We start from the raw sequence: 26,546 nt of genomic DNA, 5'->3' as shown, positions 1-26,546 counted from the left end.
CAGAGTTGCTGAATAAAAAAGGCAAACACTACTTATTAGTAAACAACTAGCATTACCAAGACACAGGATATTAAAATGATTACTTGTTCATAAATTGATTACTTGGTCTCATTTTTGTCTTCCTAAGTGCTCAGTGTAATATTTAAAGTCAAAGCTAGCTATGTGCTTCTTAAAACCTCGTTTTTCCATTCCTCTCCGGCTAACAAGAATCAGAAATTACCTAAAATAGCCCATTAAAATGAGCAAGAAACCCAGAAATGAACTGAAAATTCACGCTTCACCACAGCACAAAAATCATGGTCACAGCTTCATATTTAATGTGGAATCACTTTAAATGTACAATATTTCAAAAGATCCAGAAACAGGTTAGGAGTTCAAAGCCAGTATAACAAAAATACAGGAAATCCAAATACATCTTTGACCTTTTTAATCCTAAATTTTAGGGTCACGTGCCTGAACAGACAAGTTTGCTTTACGATGAAAGAAACTTTGGTATGGAGTTGAATAGCCACACGAATAGCACCTGTAGCTTTCAAAATAAATAGTAATGACTAACTAGACACTGTGGCAGCAAGATACCCTCTTAAAAAAAGACTAAGAACAAGCATATACTTGGATGTATGCGTGAAAGCTGGACAACAGAAACTAGTGTAATCTTTTTTTAAAATAACTTCAAAACATTTCTGCTTCCTAAATTTCTGAAGTAAGAAATTTTTCCTACAATGAGAAAACTTTTCCTTTATTTGCTAACCACTAATAATCACTCCCTTAAAAATTGCACTCTGATGATTAAAGAACACTGTATCAAATTTTCTGAATTGATTCTTTAGATTCCCTCTGTTATTCTAAAACATTGTATTTTTATTTCATAGGGCCATGCTGGTAGCAAAAGGTAGCTGGTAGCAAAAGCTAAGAGAAGCATCCCCCTGACTCCAAGATTTACTTATTAAAAAGGTCAAAGATAAATTCGATCTCAAAATGGAACAAAAGGATTTTTAAATGAATGGTACCATAAATAACAAATGATCTTCGTAATGTGCGATACTTTCCTACAGCCATTGATAAAGTAGGTACCGGAATGTTAGTCTATGTTAATCTGTGTTTTATGGGTTTGCAACAAAGCATAATACATACAGAACAGATTGAAACTTCAGTTTCCAGTGTATAATGAATTTTAGTAATTTAATAAATTTTAGTTTTTATTTCTGTATTCCACTGTAGTGCTGTGACAACACATCACACCTGTGTATTAAAGCATACAACAACAGTGTGATGTAACTTTACTTACACCACTGCTATATTTAGCTTTTTGAAAGAGACATAAGCATACACTATGGCCACATCAAATAATTTTCTGGGTTTTTTCTTTGATAACCTTCACTTTTTCAGTAATACTTCACTTTTAAAGTTTGAATTATTGAAAAAAAAATCACAGAAAGTTCATACAGGAATAGCTATAAGGAATAACCTCACAGGCACTGATATGACAAACATTTATTTTAAGGGCTGAGAGGCATTAATATCGCATCAACAGAGTTGACTGAAAAGAAAATGACTAACTTTGTCTAAACGGGAAATTCCCACTTTTGTTTTTATGTTGAGAAAAGAAATTCAGAAAGTTATTTTTTGGCCTTGCTATGTCACCAAGTCAATCATACAAAGGCCTACACATTTAACCTAAAATAATAGTTTTAAAAGCCCTTCTATTAACCAAAACATCATGCAAAACTTTGATCAATTATGCAGCTGCTTTAGAACTGTTGAAAGACCATACTGTATATATTAGCTTTTATACTGCTAATGCACAACTAACAGCAAACTTGATTAGATTAACACAAATTTGTCTTAATTACACCGTTATATCACACTAAGGGGACAAATGCCACAAGATTGGCAAAAACATTTAATTCTGAGCACTCAAATGGCAGGATAATTATATGCTGTAACTCCCTCACATTTAGAAAAAAAACATAATCCTGCGGTCTCACTTTACAAAAAAAAGTTCTGTAAAGTATTAATTGGGAGGGGAACAGTTTATACTACCTAACACAAAGTAACTTATACAACTAGTGTCAAAGGCAAACAAAAATCTTCTAAATAAAAAATCAATACACTTCGCAACAGAAGCACAAATGCTGCATTAAATACAGTCAAGAAGACAACATACTTGTTAATAAAAGACAAAAAAAGTTAGAAGGTAGCAACACATTTAAATAAAATGCAATGAGGGAAACTTTTTCTTTCAACAACAGAGTTTCCATTTGCAGTCTTTCCATCCATAATTTGTCTGGTACAGTACATCCATTAAAATATTCATAATCTCACAGAAGAGCTAGGTTTTTCTCTCCAATATCTAATTCCTAAGTTGGTTTTGGATGTTTTAAACAGACATTATTATGAATGAAGTAAAAGCAAGGCAACAAATGGAGTTTTTATCACCTTCCATTATAGCAGTGATGACAAACATTTTAGAAGTTATCATAATCTTTTTTGTCTTTTTTCCCCTCCGCTTCAAAACCATCAACCCCATCACTGTCCCTTCTCCTTTTACGATTATTATGGATGTTGAAGCGTTGATTCATCTGTGGTAATGGATCCATTCCTAAAACTTTGTGTATTTGACGGAATGCAAGGAGTCTCAGTGCAAACTAGAAAAAGGGTAGAAAGAAGGTATTTCTGTTAGAAACGAACATCAATTTTCAGTACTTTGTCAAACAATTAATGAAGAACATTAACAGTGTATGATGATATCCTTAGCTCTCACTATCCCCTCTTCCTTCCCCCAACAAAATCAACATAATAAAACATGTATGTCACATTTACTGCTTCTATACAAAGTACATCATCTTAGCTTAAAAATAATGCACATGTGTTTTAGCTGCTGGACTTGCACTGAAGCAGCCAAGGCTTGTCACACGTCCCATTACATGTTAGTGATCTTTAGCAATAGGATCAAATGAAGAGGCAGGGGCAGTAACCTCTTAAGATACAAGTGTGAATGGTCAGTACTGTATGTGGATATAATAAATATTGAAAACTACACCCACAAAGATTTATTCATAAAATATTACATGTCAAGGCAGTTTTATATCTAGTAACATGGTCTGTAGAGTGAGCACCTTTACAGATACACATAGTTGGGAGTGCTTCAAACTTTTCAGAAAAATATGTTCACTTTAGGGCAAAAATGAACAGTCATACATCCTCTGTTGTGATGTGTTCATTGCCTAGCTTAAGACTGTTAAGATTGGACTGTACTCTAAGAAAGGAAAATTCATGTCCATATATATAGCTCCATTTAAAAAAAAAAAAACCACAAACCAAAAACCACCAAAACCATTAATAAAATTTAGTTACACACACATGCTTCCTGACCTGTGCACTCGAAGTAATATCCTCTCGTTGCTGGTCTGTCATTACAGCAAGTGTATCAAAGGGATCTTTTTCACAAGGGTCCAGAAGGCCAGGACCACCTGCAACGGTCAGGTTAATTAGTAGCACATCTCCACCTTATTTCAATCAAGATTACAGATTTTACATTAGTTAAGCATAAGTATACAGACACCAATCAAATGCAACTTGCCTTTAAGGATGATGCCAGAAGATATACACTCAAAAACTCTTCTCAGTGCATCCCCAGGACTCTGTGGCCCTGTAGCGCTGCTAATGGCTTTTTCCACAAGCAACTCCATAGCCTAAACCAACAATAAGAAAATCCAGCCAATTTAGAAGACAGATTAAAACAGAAAAAAGCTCCTCCTGTTGTTCAATACAGAACTTTTGCATCTGGAATTCTGAAGAACATTAATCATCATAAAACGCTTTCAGATAAAATGGGAAAAAAAAAGAAAACCCAGGTATTTCATAAAGTTTAATAAAAAGAAAGCTGGTGCAAGACTAACACTGAGTATGATACCGATATGCTACTTCTCATTACAAGTTGTTCAACAGTTTTGTAGAAATTTATACAGTAGGAGCCTACATGCAGGTAGACAACTTGTCCGGCATTGTTTGAAAAGAGTATGAAACGTGGTGGGTCACCTGAACCTGTCAGTCACATGAGTAAAGCAAACACAGTATACCTAATGAAATTAATGGGATGCTGTAGAAATATGTATTTTTTTCCACAACAGCACGGAAACATAAAGCATCAAAAATTTAGTGATTGTTTAGCATTTAAGTGGTTAGTAGTTCTTCAGTTTAGCAAAACTGAAGTTCACAGCAAGTTTTGTCCTGGATGTACGCTAACACTAATTCATATGTTAGCCAAGTGTAAAAACCCCTTGATGATAAACAGGTTTTGTAAATTTTATACGTTATTTTATATTAGTTAAAAAGGTTTAAATTATTAGCTTTATTTTAAATCTTTATTTCCTGTGAATATTTCCATAGCTTACTTTTATTAAACAGTTTTTTCCAGACAAACCTATAAAAGTTATTTGCAAAAGTAAACAGCTTTCCTTTGGTTTTTTTCAGCATTAAATGGATGTTTCCTGTTTGTCAAGTTTAATTCTCATACAATGTGCATGTGTGTTGGGTTTTGGTGGTTTTTCTGGGGGTTTGGTGTTTGGTCCTTCCCCTTCCCACTGAGTTTACAGTCATTCAAATGTTGCCTTTTAATTTTACTTTCTAGGAGTAAATGCCTATCCTGATGCATGCAAGTAACTATAGGCAATGTTGATTACAATCCTGCACCAAGGGTGCCCATTCCTTTTTATTTTAGCTTCACTTAACTGACAAATTTCAATTCTTAAGCATGGTATTTCTATACTCCCACTGGATCACTCAGGATTTAGCAAAAGTAATTTGGTTTTCAAGTATGAAGCAAAATACAGCAGGGAAAAAACCCAGCAGATCGTGTTTTTGCATTTATTCAAGTCTAGTTCTTTTGGATCCTCATACAATACACTAAAGCCTACAACTTAATCCTAGGAAAATTTGAATTATGATGCCCTAGTGTGTGTGTGTGCACGAAAGGCTGGATTTCAAGTTTGAAAAAACGTGACTTTGAATAATAGTTCCTTCTAACTTGTAGGAACTTGACAAAATTCCTCTAATTTAGTTTTTATTTTTAGGTACATAAAGAGGGTGCTACTAATGCCCACATTTAGACTTCTTCTATTTTAAAAATGCTTAGGTTCTTTTTTAAAAGCTCTGGCAACTCTGTGTTGTAACAGGCTTCTAGCATACAGGTTAGAAGTTCTGTACCCAGAAAAATACAATTTCTTCTATCTATGAAATTCCACCTATGACTAGCAGAAATTATATATAAAATCACCATTTTTATTCTGTCATTGTTTTTATTAGTAAGACTTTGCCAACAGGCCAAAAGAACAGCTGACTATACAGACTTCAATGTTGATTCATGTCACTGACAATGCATTAGCTACTGGGAGCAAATCAGGAATCACTTTTGGTGAGAACTGAGACACAGCTAGGCCTGACACACTGCCTCACACATCTCTTCCCTCCAGGATGTGCCTTAGAACAGGTAACGTGAGAAATAAACAATATTCTTTGCTCTTATCTACATGCTTGCTGTGTGTTGCAATAGTTCTAAGGAAGCTTTTCTAAAGGTATGCCATGGCTTACTCTTTGGCAGCTCAGCATGGCAGTCATATTAAGAGGGCATTCATATACTTCTTTGCATCTTTTAAGCTATATTTGTACACTGTATCTTTCATGAAATGTAACTGGTACTACTTTTTCTTAATTTAAATATTTAAAAAGCAGAAATAACTGCCCAACATTTTTTTCCAGATGCAATAAATACTATCAGGAGTAGTTTTAAAGAAATTGACTGCAAACATTTCTCATTGAAATAATGCCAACTGTTCAAACTGTCTTGACAATGTCAGTGCTCTTCCTGCCAAAACTGAAAAGGAAGCAGCACAGTGCGACAGGATTTAGTCTGTGAAACAAAACAGTCAAAGCTAAGTTTACTACAATACGTTTCACAGATAACGTAGAGGTTTAAGTGACACTGATTACAATGCTAACGGTGATGCAATACCACGCTGTACTGAAGTACTGTGGTATCTGATATTGCAGAAGGGGCATATTAATCACAGGAATTACTGTGATTTACTCTTTCAAGCAGCCTTTCTGTTAGCACAGAACTATGCGAGTACAGCTGAAATTTTTTTAAGTAAGTTTCTGTAAACTCCAAGTAATTCAGAGTAGGTGGTTAGAAAAAAAATAGATTATTTTATACCAAGTAAAGGAAAAAATGCTAAAACCTAGAATAAGAATACTATCGACAAAGAATACAAAAGAACAAAAAAATTCCTTCTGGGGCAAAAAAAAGAAAACGCAGCTCCAAATGACAAAACCCAAGAAAATGAAATTTTTCGAGGGAATCTGGATTATTTGTTGGGAAAATAAACCAAAAAACCTCAGCCCTCAATTCCTTACATTACTTTTTGAAAAAGTCTACGTTTAAAAACTGTTGTAACACCTCCCTATTCTTTACTGGCAGTATCATGTGTATTAAAGCACTCATTCAAAAGAACATTACTCACCCAGCTTGGAAAATCAGACCAAGTTGGAACCCGCTGACAGAGGTCACGAAGAATGCGTATGATAATCACACAGGACTGGAGACCATTAGCTCTAGCCTTGAGAGCAATACAAAATCAAATTAATTAATCCCAGCACTTACAGCAAATAGGACTTGTTGAAAGACTAAAACACCACTGTTCAATGGAAGCTCGGATACAAGATTGAAACAAATCATTCTACAACTTTATTCCATGAGCTGCCATTTACAGCAGTATTTTATACAGGGTTAGTAATTTAAGGTGGTAGAAGTCAAAGTGCACAGGTTATACAAGAACAACATTTCTTGATCCCCTGTACACTTTGACCTATATTCACTTGTAACAGTAAATACAGTGTCTTTCTATATTAGAAATAAAAAGGATAAAGTAAAGATTTAAGAAATAGGTATAGAGACTGAAAGGTCAAGGGAATCTGTTTGGTTTCTTTATTGTGCCTTTGCCAGACTGCAAAGTCACTAAACCAAACAGTTGCTTCTCACCTTTCATTCCCTACACTTAATGCACTTAAAGAAATATGAAATAAAGTCTTAAATCTAAACACAAAGCTTTAAACACATATTCCATTATTTAAAGCAAAGTTACTCTGCAGCCTTATGGAATATATAACAAATATACAACATATGATCACCCCAAGCGAGTCAAGCTTTCAACGTCGCCTTCTCAATGACCAGAAAAAAAAAATCATGTCAAATGAGCAATAACTGCATAAAGCAGTTCCTCCATACTCGAACTTCTACATTTAAATTTAGGGACCCGAAAAATATTAAGTATTATTCGCATGAACAACGCTGAGTGTTTTCACACAATTAAACATTTATATTGCAACTGAACTAATCTCTCATAAGGCTACAAGAAGAAAGTAAAATGATGTTCCGAACCTGGAACCACTTAGCGTGGCGTAGAGCAGCCAGAGCGTCAAGGCATTTTTGCCTGTCCAAGACGTCCGGTGGGTCTTTCACCATACCCGAGGTTACATCTAAAATGGATTGAATTGGCAAAATGCAGTGAGGAATGGGTGTTTGACCAGGTGAGCAAGACACTTCCTTAAAGTAGCTTCAATGTCACACATGCCATTTGAAATTCAAACCCTTGAACAACGAACGTAAATGTTCAACAAAAGCCATTCAATTAGGATTAGGGCATCAACCCAATATGAAGATCAAGAGCATATTATACTTTAGCTCTGAGATTATTTTCAAATGCATTGCAGATTATGCAATGCGTAGTATTTCTTTATTTAAGCTAACACCAGAAAAAACACATATCCCCTAAAATTAAATACTAAAGGAAGGATGGTTGGACACAGTGCACCAGCACAGAGAACACAAGACAGAAGGAACACAAAAATCCACTTTAACCAAGTAGAAATATTCAGACTTAGGTTTCTTGTAAATTTTAATGGTCATGTGTTATTTGGGACCTACTCTTACAAGAAAAACTAAGCATAACAAAAGCACTAGATGTTTAGTAATGAAGTTATTTTTACCACACTTTAAACTTGGAATTATATTGCTTTAAAAACCTGGCTAAAGGAATGTGAAGTCTTCTTCAGTACTAGAGAGTTCTACTACTTTCTAGTGCCCTCTCTCTTACTCATACAAACAAAATTCCTCGGCCCATAATGTATGTGCTCCAGTATCATTCAGGAGCCAAGGAAGGATCTGAAAAGGGACTGCTTTGCTGGAAATTCAGCAGGAGAAAGAAAAGCAAGGAACAGTTTAAAAACAAAGAGAACGTCTGAAAGATAAAGAAAATATAGCAGCTTTTGTGTATTTAAATGTTCAGAGAAGGATTCAATTACCAAGCTGATTGCTTTGTTACTGAAACGGAAGAGACCACAGTCCCTTTCGGAAGTGTTTTGATCAATGAAACTGAAACCACTGAACAATGTGAAACGGTATCCTCAGGTTACCTAAAAATTGCACAGATATAAGGCAGTAACCAGCTTCAAAAGTTCTTTGTTTTACTAATTATGAAAATGGCTATTGTGACTAGTAATAAAGTTTATTGGTAGCATAACTGGTGATATACCAGACAAGACAAAGCAAAAAGCCCTCACTCGATGGCACTCATTTCACAGAAGCTGGCTGTATGGAACAATACAGTTTAATCCAGCAAGATATAAATTTAGGTAAATCAGAGAATAAAATAAAATTTTAAGAAAAAAAGGTGTATTAAGACTCATAATACATGCCTGAAATGAGAAGCTTTTAGAGAAGCTGCAGAAAGACAGCTCTGAAACCACCTATTTTATAAAAATGTAAAATAAATAGCAGGATAATTTACTATACCAAGAGGTCAAAAGCCATGAATGAACATGGTGGTACAACTTTGCAATATAATAATTAAATTTAATCTGAAGTACTACATTCAGATTCGAACGTTTTTTATAGGATAGTCCCATTGCTCTGCACAGGGCTAAAAGGGGGAGGGATTTCAAAATAAGAACGAATCTGAGAAGAACACAGGTATCTTCTCACACAGATATTCCAATATATGGCTATATGTTAAAGTGGAAAGACAAAAATGTGCACTAACAAGGCTTTTACAGAGCAAATGACATTTAAAGAGGTGTTTCCTTTCACATAAAACAAAACCAAACTGAAAAAATCTTCAGACCCAAACCTACACAAGAGGTGCCAGGTAAGATAACTGACGAAACGAGTACAGCTGGGATATAAGAGACAAGGAATACATTTAGAGAAAACCCACAGCAGGAAAAAAGTGGCAAAGTAAGACCGAGAAATTAAAAATAAAAATATGGGTTGTTGGGCCCAGTAGCCTAATCAGCCAATTGTTTACATTCTTCTGAAACTAATATGCAAATAGGTGACACTGTGCAAACTTTTAGCACAATAATTCATTACATAATTTGAAATTCCAATTACTTCTAGCTCTGAAAACTTAAGATTTGGAAAATAATTTTACTAAAAAATTAGTTTTAATGCACAGAAGAGAATCTTAGTGCTGGAAATGTTGATCTAAAATGTGCTACTAACAGGTATATGAATACCCTTGGAACTTAAAGAGACTGAAAGTCAACTCTGAAAGAAGTTGCGAAGGCACCTATTGCACTGAGAATAATACATTGAAAAAACTTATCAAAGATACTCTTGTAATACTTAATCTGTGGATTTTTGCATCTGTTTCACATTTCAGGATTAACCCCTTAAAGACTATTTAACTAAATCCAGATGCCTAACCTACCACTCTGTTAAGCTAAGACAAAAAACTGAATTAATTTACAAAAGCAAGTGTGAATTCTTACCCTATGCAGCTTATTACTAGCCTAAATATAAGGGGTTAATCTTCAGTTAGACATGCTGTGTCCACACTACTTCTTCATTAAAAGTTAACAGGTAGATCAATTTTGATGTTTTATTATGTAAAATACATTTTACCCAGCCAACTATTTCAAGACTAGTGTGAACACTGCTTAATTCTAGGAGAAAGACAAAGACAAAAAGAAAAAAAAACCAAACCAAAACACAAAGTAACAGTAGATGCTAGGACTATGCATCCAAACCCCCTCCTTCGTAAAGCATGGCAGGTGTGACACTGAGCTTTAGAAAACCTTGGTCAAAAATCCTTCCGATGTCCTGGCAGCAACCCCTGACAGGAATCAAGTCCCTCTGCTAGAAGGCTTTGGACCGGGGCTGTTAGCTAAGGATAAAAAAAGACACACGCGCACACATATATGCGTTTATAAGTATGTACACTTTGTTTGCTGAAGGAAAGATTCCACAGCAGGGGTTAAGAACACTTTGAGTATGTCAGATTTGGTAAACTGTCAAACGCACAATACTGTAAGAAACAGTAGCTATGCGGTTAACAATTTTATTTCACTGTATTTATTTTTTTAGCCTTTTATCATGTAATGGGGTTATGACACTTCAAACATGATTCTACTCCACGTGCAAGTCTCAGTCTCATCTTTACTCAAACTCATTCTTCCGGTAAAGCCTTCCTTATCACCTGAACTAGCTCCCCAAGCAGGCTAAAGAAAATGAAAACTTTAAACCATTGTAAGACACAGAGCATGAGAAGCTGCAGTAAGGAAAACCACAAACATATACTATTGCTCTGCAGCAAATAAACAGCAGTCTTCATAATAAGGCCTTCTTTGCTGCAATAATTTGCAATTCAGTACTCTATTTGCTCTAGTTTCAACAGTGAACTTTTCTGCACATCCATATTACACTGCTCAGTGTCTTGAAGATAAATCTAACTTGATTTTGCTTGCCTAGAGGCAGTACTGCATTCAGCAGTGAATAAACTCACAACGATAAATTTTAACTCAAGTGTGGGTCAGACAAAAATACAGATTTGTTTCCTTTAGGTGGCATAAATCAAGGGATTGATGGTAGTAATTTGAGATTTATTTTATTTTCAGTCCACATCATAGAATATTAGGCCAGAAACCACTTCATTGAAACTGAGTATTGTGGCAGAAATCAGTATTAAAATTTTGCACACTGCATTAAGAAATAAACATGGGGTTTAACGTTAACTTCATTTAATCGTTAATCTAATTTAATAATCAAATCTTTTAAAGTATTCTTTATAAACTTAAATAATATGTGTAGTTGGATTCAGCACAGACAAACCAAGAGTCATGTTACACTTAGATTGTCAAAAAACAACTACAATCGGTTGGGTGTGCTAGTACATGTACAAAGCCTTTACAGCTAGAAATAATATGCACAGCCAAAAAGTCATGTACAAGGCACTCTTAAAAACTCTTCAGAAGTCATCCAAACCAGAGAATGCATCTTGAAATTTTTCCTTCTGATTATGCAGGACGACTTTGTTAACACAGCTTGCTTACAATGCCCTAGTCACAGCTACAGGACATTTACTAATGCAGTATAAAAACCTCAAGTATTTTAGAGGACATGTAATGATGAGATGAAATAAAAAACCTCCGTGGCTTATATAAATACGTATATACACAAGCACATGTATACATACACACATACAATTTTTCAACCTGCGTATAATAAGTGTTAAATTAGGCTCAGATTTCCTATTTGTAGGTTCACTGTCAAACACCAGAACCCTGTTTGCCTATGTTTCAACTATGAAAATACAGGATTAAAAGGAAACAAAAGTTAATTTTATCTGACCCGTAAACAAAAAGAACCAATGTACTGCAGACATTAATCATGCTTGTTGGCTTAAAAGCTTTTGGAACTTTGAAAGTGTTACAGAACAGACCCTAAAGCAACACTGCTGGCACCAGAGAAACTGAACTTCAGAAATGTAAATTGATTTACAAGCTCCACCTTCTGCTTCAGTTCAACAACAAAGCCATTTCTTATTGTACTAGTCTGGGTTTGCCAGTTGGATAGAAGACTGATTGTAATACCAAGAGCCTAAATATATACTCAAAAAGCACTCCAGACCAAAAAGCAACCTCAGAGAGCTGGAAAAAAATTGCATTGTCTTTTAAAGTTAGAAGTACTGTTACCATCAAAAGTATTATAAAAGAACATTTTACGTGACACTGCTATTTGGAATGTGTAAATGATGGTAATACTGATCCAGTTTAAACCCGAAAACTTGGGATTTGATTTTTTCTAAAGCTATAAAATACTTCTCTCAGGATAAGGCTGCTCTAGAAAGCCAGTTTATAGCCACTTGCTATAAAATACTTAGTTTTCCACATAATTTTGGAAGAGGGGAAAAAATCATCAAGCTTGTACCTTTTCCAGAAAGCTGAGGTTGGACATGAAGTTAGAAATTTTAAAAATTAAATAAACGCATCATATAAACATTTATTTTAACCAACTGTTCTTTACCAAGACTTATTTCAATCAAACACATATGCCAGCATGTTGCCTTCCAGGACCTTAATGCCATCTTAAGCAGAACAGATAAACAATTAAAAAAAAAAAGGGGGTGAGAAAGAAGTAACATCTTTAACAGCTTCCCAACCTCCATCCCTCATGTTCTCTTCCCGAATAACTGGAGATGTCAGTGTGATAGTAACTTGCATTTTGGGCTCCACACATGAATTTAAAATTATTGCTGCTTCTGGGACTGCACACTTGATATCGTATTTCTCAGGACTTATTACCTAAATATCAAGAAACAGAAATTTCTGTTAGCATGTGGCCAATAAAGGTATGGGAAAGAAAATGGATTTCAACATAGTCTTTTTAACAGAAAGACAGAAACAATATGATTACATGAAGCAGATACATCTGTATGCAAAGAAACCACAGTATACACAATTAAGATATATACATATATATATATATATATGGACTTGCATACTGCTTCCAAATCACCAAGCATGCAGAAGAAAAAAAAAAACAAAACAACTACCCAGAAAGGAAATTCATGTACAAGTTGCATAACAAGAATTGACAGTGTCCGAGACAAAGCCTCAGTGCCACTTAAAAAGTCAGCTGGATATGCTTCTCATTGTAACAGCCTTTGAAAAGCACAAAGATGCAGCGGTTGGTCTTCAGGTTGCAGTTACAGGATGGGTACTGCGAGGTACACTATATATGTGGCTGTCACAACATGCTAAGAACAAAGGGCAAGATAAACACCAGGGGGAAAAAAGAACGTCAACGTAACTAACAAGGTGGTTATTCTGAACTGCTTCTTGCAACTAGATTTAAAATAATTCTAAATCACCCCAAAAGGAAACTGTAGGCACCTCTCACCTTTTTCCAGAAACTGAAGGGATAAGTGACTTCTCCACAAAGCCAAACCAAGATATGCAGTGTTTAAATTTTCTTTTATTCTGTTACTTCAAACAAGCGCAAACTCAAGATTTTCTAATCAATGTGATCCTGCTAAAGCTTCTAGCATGCCACTGATTCTGCTGAACATTTTACCAGACAGTATTTAACTACTAATGCTATGACAAGCATTCTATAACGAAGGCAGACAGGCTTTGTTCAGCACAGAATAGAGATTTTATTCTATACTGTCATTTCTTGTGGAAATACAGCAAGTGGTTTATACTAATTCTGCTGAATGGCACTGCATGTACTTTGAGGTTTGTTTTTGTTGGTTTTTTTCAAGGGCCAAATTAAAAGAAAAAACCCACACACAAGACTTTAGTTAACTAACTATGGAACTGCAAGGCATTCACACATATAAATTGGAAACAAGATATAAGTACAGACAGACTCGTATTAATGGAGAACTTTGTCCCTCAGGCACCAAGCTTCCTGTAACACTGCACAAATTACCTCTAGTGCTCCTGGTAACTGGATAATAGTCTTTCTTCTGTTCATTTCTATTTCCCAATTAAATAAATTTGATTAAACGATGATTGATACTACCCTGCTAGCGTAAACACCTAGACATGTGTATGGATGCAATATACAGAAAGCAAAACATGCAGCATAGTCCCTGAATTCAGATGGAAACACTCTGAAAATGGGAACAAACTGAACCTGGGCTATGAAATGTGTCACTGTGAGCCCTGCAGACATCTGACTTAAGGACAGATTTTTTACAGTATTTTTACAAAAATTCAAATCCAAAGGTCTAAATTTACTTACTGCAAGTTGTTTGGGAAGACTTTCAGCTATACGACTGAGTAATGTCTTTGAAGGCTTCTCAGCACATAGCAAAACAAGATTGACGTTTCGGTCTCCACGGAGTAGCAAACCTTTAGCCAAAACACCTACCCGTAAAACTCCTTTCAAAGATCTGTGAATTACAGTTAAAAGTTGCATTTAAAAGAATGTAAAAACCTTAAAGCCAATACTGAAGATAGAAAAGCAAAATAAAATAGGCATATTCCACATACCCTTGAGGCCATAGTGACACATACCATATCAAAATTCAAAGAGAAGAGAATCCCTGAAAGCACTGATAACAGCGTGGGGAAAAATCTCAGAAAAAGAAAATAGGAAATTCTGGAAAAGTAATTTAAAAAAATAACCTGTCTTTACTGCCATCCTTTTTGTCATCTCCCTCTTTGTTCTTGCTTTTTTCATGATCAGTCATGTTGTCAGAAACAAGCTTCAAAGCACGCTCAGTAATAGAAACAATTTTCTGGACTGCTTGAAGTTCCTCCTCTGTTGGATATATAGCAGCATGTTTGGTCATCACATAGCGGTCATCAGAGGAGTCAGGGCGGCGTAGAGGCTGAACAGATCAAAAAGCATATTTTTGAAATCTGGGTGCACTTTCAAGTTCACAAATGGTAAGTGACCAAAAAACAAACATGTGGCTAAAAACCAGAATATTCAAACCTCAAATTGCTGAAATGTAACAAAACATGAAGTGTAACAAAATGGGAAGTGTCCTTAACTTAGAACAGTCACAAGCAAGCATGTCTGAAAAAAACATGAAATGTATAAAAATTAAACAAACTATGAAATCCCAGGATCAAACGTATCTCCCCAACATAAATATCTATTGTCCATCAACCAGGAAATACTTGCATACTGCTGCAAAATCAAGTATCCATGATTGCTTTCATAGAATCACAGACCAATTCAAATGGCAAGAGACCTCAGGAGGTCCTCTAGTCCAACCTCCTGTGCAAACCATGGTCAGCCATAAGACTACACCATGTTGCTCAGGGCTTTCATCCAGTTGGTTCTTGAAAACCACCAAAGATGGAGTCTGCATAACATCTGTACGAAAAAAATCCGTTCCTGTTCTGTCTCAGCTTAAGCTGACTTATCTCAGCCTCTTAAGGCTGTCAAGAGCCTGGCTCCATTGTCTTTACAATGCACAGGTATTAACAGGCTATTAACACTGAAGAGTTCTCCAGGCTGAACAAGTCCAGATTCCTCAGTTCACGTGTTCCAGATCCCTGATCATCCTGATAGCCCCACACTGAACCTGCTATGGTTTATAGTATCTTTCTTGGACTGGAAAGCCCAAAACTGAATGTAGTATTGCATTTTAGGTCTAATGAAAGCTGCCTTCGGGTCTAATGAAAGTTGCCTTCATCTACTGATTATGCCCCTGTATAATAAAACACAGGATGCTGTTGTCTTTCATTGCTGCCAGGGCACCTTGTTGAGTCTGCTATCTGCCAAGATTCCCAGATCACTTTCAGCTGGGCTGCTACCCAGTCTGTCACTCCCCAGCCTGTATCAGTGCAAGGGATTATTCCTTCCCAAGTGCAGCATTACTCATTTGTCCTTGCAGAATTCCATGAAGTACCTGTTAGTCCATTCCTCCAGCCTGCCTAGGTCCCTCTGGATGGCAGCCCTGCCCTCAAAGGTATCACCTATTCTTCCCACCCCAAACTGATTCAGTTTCATGCTAGCTGCAAATGTTTTTGAGTGTGCACTCACTCCACCTTTCAGATGATTGATAAGGTGCTAATGAGACAAATCCCAGGATAAACCCATGTGGTACTGCACTTGTTATAGACTTCCAGGTAGAGTATGACCCACCACTAACCACTATCCTCTGAAAGTGAATGATCCAACCAATTTTTATCCATACATTTGTCCACAATTAGATAAATAATGGTGTATAATGTAATTAAATAAAATTAAAAGTAGTACACAAGTTTCAAGTGACTTGTGTATCAGAAGAAACAATATTGGGTTTTAAGGCATCCTTCTGTCATTTCAGTGGACTTATTTTGGAAGACAGGTCTACCTGCACAGTTTCATTAGCATATAATTTCTTCCTCACTTTTCCAAATTCTTTATTAAGAAACACCAGAGACAACTGAAGTAGCACTGAATAACTAGTAGTTCTTAACTGTACCTCCAGGTGAGTATGATTTCATATTTTTTTTGTCAAATTAAGAAACTCACAGCTGGTCCTTGGGGCTGAGGAGGCATTCCTGGTCTAACTCCCAGCAGGCCTAAAGGTCCAGGAGGACCATGAGGATATCCTCCGTCTGGTATTCTGCGACGGTCATCCCAGTGATGCTGCTCTTCCTCCATTCTCCTCCAGTACATGTCCTCTTCATATCGCCTGAAGTGCATCAATCAAAGTGTTCTCTTTATATAGCAATTAATACTTGCAACCATTCTAAAGAAATACTTGTATGTCCTCATTTCTAGCAGTCATAAGCAAATACCAGTGAAATCCAGAGGGTAACTAAGATGAATGGTTAGTTTGAAAGTGGGCCTGAAATTAATGCAGCAAAATAATTCAGAAGAGTCTACATTCCTCAGAGGGCTTGAACAGCAACAAACAAAAACCCCAGAGGGATAACGACAAGTTAATTTAAAACAAGACAGTACAGAGTTCTCAAAACAAGTAACTACAGAAGCAGAGTTAAGTTTTAAAGAACTGGACTGCAGCTTTGTCTCATTCATTGATAAAAGAGAATGCATTACCTCATTTCCATCCTCCAGCGTTCTTCCTCTTCTCGCCTTCTCCAGTATTCTTCTTTCTGCATCTGTTTCCTCATCTTCTCTTCCTGAATTTTTCTTGCTCGAATACTGGGTTTTACTTCTACTTGTAGGTCTGGGTTTACTTTTTTCTAGTTCAGAAAAACAATGAATAAAATGTTTTTCCTCTTCTCATCTCAAGATTATAGAGTTCTTCTGACATATTTAACATACACTACTGGGCTATGATAAAAATCAAAGTGAGTAAAATGCCCTTTTAGATTGCATTGAATGAGTAGCTGAAGAAGAAAAATCTGTGCCCAGTATTTTGGAGGAAAAAACAACAACATACTACAAAATAGCATGAATTCCCTCTTCACTTATATGAGAACAAAGCAATTTCAGATTAAAACGTTACATGAAATACTGAGTGATTCGCTGTTCAATTCTGTAGCACAATGACTCTCTATAGCCTGAAAAAACATTTCACCTTGACTACAGTGTGCCTCCTGATGCCCTCTTCCTAAAGGGTCCTTCATACAGGGGCATAATCATGAATTACTGAATACAATTTTCTGGCAGTTTTTTCTCTTCTTTCATCCCTTTCATGATTGTGCAAGCCCACTGTATCTCCTGTCACCACAACAGATTCTTCTAATATAATTTATAATAATCGAAATGCACGCCATATTTCGGTACACGTGTCTCTCCATTCATGACTAAAAAAATCTGCAACATTTGTTTTTCAAATGTCTCCACCAAGGGTTTATATGGCTAATTCTGCCAAAAACAAGAGCACTATTTGAACTATTTGAAGTTTATTGTAAACGACATAAAGAACATACTGCTGCTTGCATGTGTTGTACCGTATTTTAATGTTGCAAAGGTTGCATGGAAGCAATGTCCAAAATGTTTTAAAAAGCCCAAAGCAAAAAAAAACACCCAACAAAATAGTTTAACAGTCTGCATTACTTCTTTAAAGACTACACTCCCTAAAAAATTTATTTCTCTACCTTTTTATATTTGCTATCTACTCAGAGTACCTACTTTAGTCTTTAAATGTAAGCATGTGTAATCAGACAGCTAACATCTGGTAGATTTTCAGACAGAAGCATTAGCATTTCTACTAACCTTATACTGAAGTCTGTGTCGCCTCCCTTTTAAGTGCATTTCCTTGGCATTAGGATCGTTAAAACTGCATTCACAAAGTTTACAGTGAAAGCGGATCACCTTTCCTTCATCATTTCTTACCTGGAAAATAAATTTAAAACATATTTGGCTTTAAAAAAAAAATCAAACAAAGCCAATGTAAAAATTAGTCTAATTTGGTGACACTGGATAACATCTACCCATCTCAAAACATGCTAAAAAAGTTCAGACAATAACTGAAAGAAGGCAAAGAAGAGCCTTCAGTTTTCAATTGTGAAAGACTTAATATTGCAACTAGTCCTCTAAGATTGTTACTAGTATTTGAATGAACAATTTATAGAATAATAAAATTATTGCATTCTTAGAAACCAGGATAACAGATAAACAAATGGATGTTTATCTGCATAGTTAAAACACAGGTGAGCCTCCTAAATCTGTCAGAAATTCTGGCTACAAGACTAATCTGTAGGTTTTAAAAAAGTGCTGAAAATAGCAAGTTGTTTTGGGAGGGCAAACCAGACACTCGCAGTTGAAGACCTTAGTTCTCTGATATATGCTCTTTAGAAATCCCGGTGCTGTAGTTTTTATAGCAAGTAACAGAAAGTAACACATTATTGGTGACGTTCGTGGGGGTGTTCTCTTGACAAAATGGCTGTAAAAAATTCTGCTGCATAAGGAGAACTTTAGGCTGCAACTTTTACAGGAATCTCAGTCAGTGCTTCCTAGGGATAACCTATAGAACAACATCATGTTGATCTGAGCACTTACTTCACCTAAGCACAAAGAATCTGTGTGATTCTTCATAGGATACACACCTTTCTCAGAATATCTCAAAGTATTTAACTGTTAAATATTCAGCTGAAGACATGCAGAAACACCACCACATCCACCATCCCGCTAAACTTTGCATCAGAAAAAAGGCAATAAAATAATTTCTGATCAACTTCAAAGAACAGATTCAGTTGGAAGAAATCCGCAACAGTCATCTCGTTCAAATGCCTCTGAAATATTGACAGGCTTGGGGCATCAACCACCTTGCTAGGAAGCCTGTTGCAGTGCCTGACCACCCTCTCGGTGAAGAAGTGCTTCCTGATGCCCAGTCTGAGCCTCCCCTGGCGCAGCTTTGAATCATTTCCATGCATCCTGTCACTGGATCCCAGGGAGAAGGGATCAGCACCTCCCTCTCCATGTCCCTTCCTCAGGAAGCTGTAGAGAGCAGTGAAGTCACCCTCAGCCTCCTTTCCTCCAAACTAGACAAACCCAGAGTCCTCAGGCTCTCCTCACAGTTGAGCAACTTGTTTAGAAGGCTGCTGTGAGGGACAGTATCAAAAGAGTTATTAAAATCCAGAAAAACTACAGCTGCTGACTTCCCTTCACCTACTAGGTAGGTGACCTTATCATAGAAGGATATCAAATCAGTTAAACGAGAGTTGCCCTTTGTGAACCCGCGTTGACTGTGCCTGATGATTGTATTTTTGTTTAAATGACTTTTGGAAATACCCAGTATGCTGTTGTCCGTAATTTCCCCAGGAACTGAGGTTAAAGGTCTGTGGTTTCCTGTGTCTTCCCTTACACCATATTTGTAAATTGGAATAGCACTGGCTAGCTTCCAGTCAACAGGGACCTCCCAAGACCTTTGTGCAAGACCAAGATGTGCAACAGGGGTCCCGCCATAACATCCTTTAGATCCTTCAGGACTCTGGGATGAATACCATCAGGCCCCATGGGTTTGTAAACATTCAGCTGGTTCCTTACAATTTCAGCATCCACAAACAGCAAGTTACTGTTCCCACAGTGTGGTGGCTCTCCACTGAGAGAGATGATGAAGCTACTACTGGCACAGAAGTCGCTGTGTCTTCCTGTGATTCTAGTTCGTGTGACCATGGCAGATTATTTAAATACTCTCTCATCCTTCACATGAAGGGTAGATTAAAATTTGTCCAAGGACTGTAGTCTTAACATGGAATACCGATACTTGATGCAGTTAGAAGGGCCAAATTGGACTTGGGAAATTCATGAGCTGATAACCTATTTGCTGTTCTAACAGTGTAAGCAGTATAGTTGCTTGGATTGACTAGGTAGGAAAGGGAGTACATGTCTGTCTTTATTGGGTCAGAAATACTAGTTTTTATAAAACACATCTGAAAACTTGTTTCATATGTAATCAAAGGCAGCAAAAGAGCTAAGTTCCTTTTAAACCTGTAAATAAAGTGATTGGAAGCATTTTTGTTCCTTACAGTGTTGTCAATGCATAAAATATCCTGCTGCCCTCCTCATTCAAAATTCTTTGTGTGCACTACCCAGTAATAATACCATGACTTAATGAGAGAAGCATTAGGCCATGCAAATACCAAATACAGGACATTTCTTTGACTATAGCAATACCTTACAGTTTGTGCTTTCTGCTAGTGGTGGTATTAAGAGCCTAGGGTTATAATCCTGCATGCATTGCAAACTTTGCCTGTTACTTCTTTAAGTAATTGTATTAATCCTTCTATGTAGGAGCCTGGAATAAATGTGGAATTTGGTGATACCAGTCCTCTCTTTGTGTGTGCATGCTCCATAGGTCACCTGAACTGCTGTGTGTCTATTCAGTGTGAAGTGAGCAGCCTCATATTGGCTTGTCTTTCATGTGTGAAGACTGTTAGCATTCTTGATTCAGTGCTGGAGAGAGACATAGTTATGCCTTTACTCTAAAGTTGGCCGATTTAAACGTGGGGATGATGGTGGAGAGAGATGGGCATTGCAAAATGTTTGGACAGAGAGTGTGCAAATGTGATAGTCTCATTTAATTAACCTTGTGTTAAGATGGTAAGGAGTCCTTTAACTGTCTGAGTTTCATCTTGGTGATATTCATGCTGTGCCCCTGCTCTTTTGAGACAGGCCACAGATGGGAGATTCTTGCGTTGTTAGAAGTGATTTGTTAACTTTGAAATGCCTTCAGGTAGTGTGAATATGACTAAGTATGGTGAGCCTTCACAGGTAAAGGCAATTTTAGCGGTTTCAAGTCCAGAGCAGACCACAGCGCCTGTGAGTTTAGATTAAGTTGCAGTCTTCTAGACAGGCATATCAAAGTGAACTCTTGCAGTTATAGCGGGTTTGGAATTCAAGTACAGTGTGCAATGTTACAGGAGTTGGAGGCTATAATTGGGTATTGGAGGTAGTAACTGGGGAGGAAAGATACCTCACTAATCAGAGGAGCCTTTGTAGTTTTTAGGAGGGGGGTCGGTCAACTACTTGAAAACTGCAGCAGAATCGTGTCTTTAGGAACCAAGCACTTGGGGGATTTTTTCTGTTAACGGTATAGTAATGTCCTTTGTAGATGCAACCTCAAAATGGATTGATGGTTGTAGGCTTAACTCTGGGGTATTGAATCGCATGTAAAATTTTGCGTGCTACTAAAATGCAACAATGGTAGATTTAAATGTAGTTGCATTATTGGTACTAGAAAAGCAAAGTAGTACCTTAAGACAGGAAATACAGTGTTTTAAGAAGTGGATACAGTTTTCCATGCTAGTGAAGTTTCTTTACTTTTAAAAAAAGCTTGCCAATTTTAGCATTTTTTCTGTTTACCACCTTCGTTAATGATCTAGATGATGGGGCAGTGTACCCTCAGCAGTTTTGCTCAAGACACAAAACTGAGAGGAGTGGCTGATACGCCAGAGGGTTGCACCGACATCCAGAGAAGAGAGATTTGGATGGGCTGGAGAATTGGGCAGACAGGAATCTCACAAAGTTGAGCAGGAGGAAGTGCAAAGTTCTGTACGCAGGGAGGAACAACCCCATGCACCAATGTGTGCAGGGCGACACCAGCTGGAAAGCAGCTTGGCAGAAAAAACCTGGTGGACACCCAAGCTGAACATGAGCCAGCAACGTGCCCTTGCAGCACAGAAGGTCACTGGCATCCTGGGCTGCATTAGGCAAAGTATTGCCAGCAGGTCAAGGGAGGAGACCCTTCCCCTCCCCCCACAACAGCTCTGGTGAGGCCACACCGAGTCCTGTGTCCAGTCCTGGGCTCCCCAGTACAGCAGAGACGTGGATGTACTGGAGAGTCCGGCAGTGGGCCACAGAGATGATGAAGGGACCGCAGCACCTCTCCTATGAGGAAAGGCTGAGAGAGCTGGGACTGTTTAGCCTAGAGAAGAGAAGGCTGCGTATACGTTACATGTGTGTGCATATATATATATATATGCATACAATGTATATAAATACCTGAAGGAAGGGTGCCAAGAGGACAGAGCCAGGCTTTTTTTGGTGTTGTCCAGTGACAGCACCAGAGGCAGTGGGCACAAACCGAGACACGGGATGTTCCCTCTGAGCCTCAGGAAGCACTTTCTTACTGAGAGGGTGACTGAACCCTGGCACAGGCTACCCTGGGAAGTTGTGGAGTCTCCGTCCTTGGAGATCCTAAAAAACTCTCTGGACACTGTCCTGAGCAACGGGCTGCAGGTGGCCCTGCTTGAGTAGCGGGTTGAACCAGATCACCTCCAGAGGTCCCTTCCAACCTCAGCCACTCTTCTGTGATTGTTTCATGTTGAACAAATTTCCAATAAAATAGTTTAAAAATAATGCACATTTTCTTATCATTACCTCCTCCACATAGTCATGGCCCACTGGCTGGACATCACTTTGCAAAGCAGCAAGAGTTGTGGGAGTCACTGGTTCAGCTGCTGTGTCTGATTTCACTTCCTGTGCTTGCACTGTAGTAGCAGGAGCTGTTTTAATACTTTCAGCTGATTTCATTTCTTCCAGTTTACTTCCCGTTGTCTGAAGCTTATTGCCACCTACAAATCAAAAAAGTTAAATCATTAACTTTTATAAAACGAGAATGTGATTACATATGATGTGCAAACTGAAGACTTTATTTGCAAATACCTGTGTTGTGGCCAAAGCATTCTCAGTCCTCTAAAATTAGTTAAAACTTAACCATATTTTAAATACAATTAAAATATTGTTAAAAGTAAGTTTAACAACACTGAAGTTATGTAAACACAATGTTTTATTTTAGCAAAAAAACCCTTTCCTTTATACCATTGCAATGTTCCTAAGTAATTTTCAAGCTTTTTCAGAAGAGATAGGGCTGAACAGGAACAATTCAGCAAACACATTTTAATAATCTCTTTTTTGTCATCAGATTTTTAACTGGATCCAAAAAAGTACTTCAAAACCTTATAATGTTTGTACTAGCAAAGGTAGTGTATCCTCAACGTTGCAACTGCATAGATCTTTCCTTCAAGAGCCTGATAGCTTATTGTGGAACAGCTGCTTCCCATCTCTAAACATCTATCATACTCATTTCAAACATTTCCACTACTAGATTTCCACTGTTACAAGGATGTTTCAGTTGCCCAGTTATCAACTGCCAACCTGCTGCAGGTTGCCTTGACAGCTCAAGCTGTGAACTGAAATTACGACCAACTGGACTATAAACTGCAGTACTCCATCACCTACTACATAAGAAACCAAGGTGGGCTTCTTATGAAGGCTGCAGAAGCCTCCAGGAAAGGTCAGGTGGAGACAACTGGGCAGAAAACACCAAAAATTTTGAAGCAAAACTTCCGTATATATTCTTACTTTCACATATCAGTAATTCTCTTAAACACAACAGTTACTCATGCATAAAGTTAACTAAATAAATTTGTATTTGCTGCACTAAGTCTTAAAAAAATATAGAATAGGTTAGGTTTCAAAATAAAGACTGACTTCTGTACTTGCCAACAAAGTTTATTTTCGGTGTAGATATTTTCTTTACAGGTATATTAGCAGCGGTTGAAGATGTTTTGTTGTTGGATGCAGTGTTAAGTGGTGTGTTTGTCGTGGGAGTAAGAATTTTCACTGCAGAGGACGCAACAGAGGAGTTCACAGTACTGCTGCTAGTTGCTATATTTGAAGCAGAGGCAGTTGGTTTGGAAGCAGATGTGGCTGTTGAGGAAGTAGCCTGGGTAACCACATTTGGCTCAGTTGAAGGAATGGGTTTGCCAAGTTTTGTGTGCAACTTTACTACCTGTAAGAATGCAGAGAAATTCAAAATTCGTTATATGATCTCCTTGAGATAACTACAGAAAATGATGTAACACAAACATCAATAACTAAAAAATCCATGTAACTAAGAAGGTAGCTCTTGCTTCTTTATGAAAAGTGATCTTGGCAAAAAGCCCCTGATGGGTGCGTAAAAACTCTTGTAATCTGTAACAAGGAAATAGTTAATAATTATCTCACATTGCTTATTTCCACTAGAAATTCAGATATTTACTCCAAAAACAGTGTAGATGAGAACAGAAAGCCAAAAAATTCATAAGCCAGTACAACTCAAGGATGCATTCTGCTCCAACTGTTTCAACATGACTGTTTTGTTGCATGGTTGCTTTTTATTCTCCCCTCAAAACTGTAGTATATCAAACTACTTTGGTTCCAAATAATACTTGTAAGTTATTTAATTCAGATTCAACAACACTGTCTCTTTTGATCATCACATTTTAAGAGTATTCATACTGAAAGAACTGCCAGGTTAAATAGCAAACTGAAGAGATTCTTTAGGCAAAAGTGTTTTGTTTTGTTTTGTTTGTTTGTTTGTTTTTAGTTTAAGAAAAGCACATCTGCAGAGATAGTTAAGGACGATGTGAGGTATATTTCAGAGCTCTTTAGTATTGCACAGAAAGTAAAGAGGTACACGCTTATTCTTAAGAAGCAATAAGCTTCTTAATAAGCTTTCATAGCAAGCTGGAGATAGAATACTACTACTTTTTGGTGACAGCTGACCATCACACCTGAAAAAGTAGTGCAGGTAGTCCGTAAGAATAAAATAAGCGAAATCAAAACTAAAGACTAGGTTTCAAAAATAGTAGTAAAAAACCTACAAATCTGCAAGACATGCCTTTAATGCAAACACATGTACACTATCAAGATATGCACACAACTGTATACATACACTTTTCAGGTTTTTGTTCCTACTTTTTAAAGAATGTTCCCCATCAGAATACACACATATTAGTGTCACCCAATACTGTAAGTTCAAGCAACTCTTCAGAATTACTTTTTTCCCAGTAGAGGGCACAAGATTCTTCAGTGTACCGCAGAAATAAGAGTTCTTGGAGATTTCATTTTTACACTGATTACAACTTACATTAGTAGTGGTTAGAAACTATGAGGAAAAGAAAGCTACATCCAAATATATAAATATCCACTATACTCCATACACCTATGGAGTTACAGGGCACAACCTAAAAATGCGATGCCTCAACTTATTAATGAAAGAAAGAACACTAGCCAAATCTATCTGAATTATAGTTTTTGCTCTTGTGGAAAAAATGTTTTACATTTGCTACAAGATTTATTAATTTTAATAGGAACAATGTTACTGATGCCACTTTGTGCAGGAGCAGGCTGGAAACTAGGACCATGCGTGGCGATCAGTTAGCTGAGGGGAATGTGCTCGAGCTTGTCTAGACAACAATTAACATGATGAGACATCTTTACAGAGCACAGGGGGGTGGGAGACGGATGGCGCCAAGGATGGTGCCAAGGAAAGGTAACACCTTGCTCTTAATTGATGGTAGTTAACCACCAATCAGGGATTGCCTAGTATGCAAGGCTTAGCTTCAAGAACCAATCTGTTTAAAACGCGCAGCTTCTGAAAGTGTATATAAACTTGTGCTTCTGTACAATAAATTGACATTGGCTTGCATCAAGCTGCGTCCCGTCTCTTCATTCGCCGCAAATTGGTGACCCCGACGTGATGCGTTTAAGGATCTGACGTGAAGGGCTCTCGAATCGCCTATCTGAGCGACATGCAGCGAATCCCACAGAACTTTGAATGATCTGCTGAAAGGAAGCAGGAGCCGGCCAGAAATCCCTCCGGAGTTGAGAGGTGAGCTGTGGGAAATCCCTAATGGGGAATCAGGTTTCGCCCCCAGAAAGAGACGTATATGGACTCATGAAGGATCTTATAGTCAGATCAGGGAGTCCGTGCCTCAATCTCCTCAAATGGTGACCCCTATGGTGGTGTTCCGAAGCCTTGGAAGAATAAGGACGGAAAAAAGACAGCTCGTGGAAGAGGGCTGTGTTCCGGAGGAGATGTCTTGGCTGAATGATCGTCTGGCTGGCCGCACCAGGCGGACAACCTGCATCGAGACAGGTGAGCAGCCAAGAAACTCTAAGACTTTGAAGCTGTAAATTCCACCGACAGCACGACTCTTCTCAAGACACCGTCAGTGATGGCGATTCTGTCCACACCTCCTCTGCCCCCAAAGCTTCTGTCGCTGAATGCAGTGACCCTCACAACACAGGACCAGGACAACTCGGACAATGATTTCATTAACACTGATAAACCTTTTGATCCAGGTCCTACAGATCTGGGAAAGGAGCTAGACCTTTCCCCCACCCCCTTGTCTCTCCTGATGCATTGATTGTATTTTTGGGGAGGGTGAAAGGGGGTCTGAGGGATTGGTGGCAGGAATGCAAGTGGGAAGCACTTAAGTGAGGGTTTTTGGGAGTCGCTATGGCATGTTCAGTATTTTGTCAGACAAATCAACCTCGAGAGTGGCAGCCTGTGCAA

General features: G+C 37.6%; 1 protein-coding gene across 3 annotated transcripts in view; it reads right to left on the bottom strand.

The window, feature by feature from the left end:
- Positions 1–294: 294 nt before the first annotated feature.
- ZFR (zinc finger RNA binding protein) overlaps positions 295–26,546 on the bottom strand; it is a 46,769-nt gene continuing 20,517 nt past the window's right edge. Inside the window, exons 8-20 of one of the 3 annotated variants that reach the window (XM_040579573.1) lie at positions 23,696–23,996; positions 22,583–22,776; positions 17,975–18,094; positions 16,850–16,995; positions 16,319–16,481; positions 14,473–14,678; positions 14,087–14,237; positions 12,498–12,639; positions 7,439–7,536; positions 6,522–6,617; positions 3,584–3,695; positions 3,376–3,473; positions 295–2,648 (exon numbers count right to left, since the gene is read on the bottom strand). In XM_040579573.1, the coding sequence (XP_040435507.1) occupies positions 2,469–2,648; positions 3,376–3,473; positions 3,584–3,695; positions 6,522–6,617; positions 7,439–7,536; positions 12,498–12,639; positions 14,087–14,237; positions 14,473–14,678; positions 16,319–16,481; positions 16,850–16,995; positions 17,975–18,094; positions 22,583–22,776; positions 23,696–23,996 (2,007 nt within the window). In that variant the 3' untranslated portion in view covers positions 295–2,468. Of the gene's footprint in view, positions 2,649–3,375; positions 3,474–3,583; positions 3,696–6,521; positions 6,618–7,438; positions 7,537–12,497; positions 12,640–14,086; positions 14,238–14,472; positions 14,679–16,318; positions 16,482–16,849; positions 16,996–17,974; positions 18,095–22,582; positions 22,777–23,695; positions 23,997–26,546 lie in introns of those variants that run through there. The other 2 variants (XM_040579574.1, XM_040579575.1) reach the window with 2 other exon arrangements.

The sequence above is a fragment of the Falco naumanni genome, chromosome Z (assembly GCF_017639655.2).
Source record: "Falco naumanni isolate bFalNau1 chromosome Z, bFalNau1.pat, whole genome shotgun sequence".
In the NCBI taxonomy this organism is placed as follows: Eukaryota; Metazoa; Chordata; class Aves; order Falconiformes; family Falconidae; genus Falco; species Falco naumanni.
Note: the sequence above shows the minus strand (reverse complement) of the source record. Positions and strands in the feature narration are given on the sequence as shown.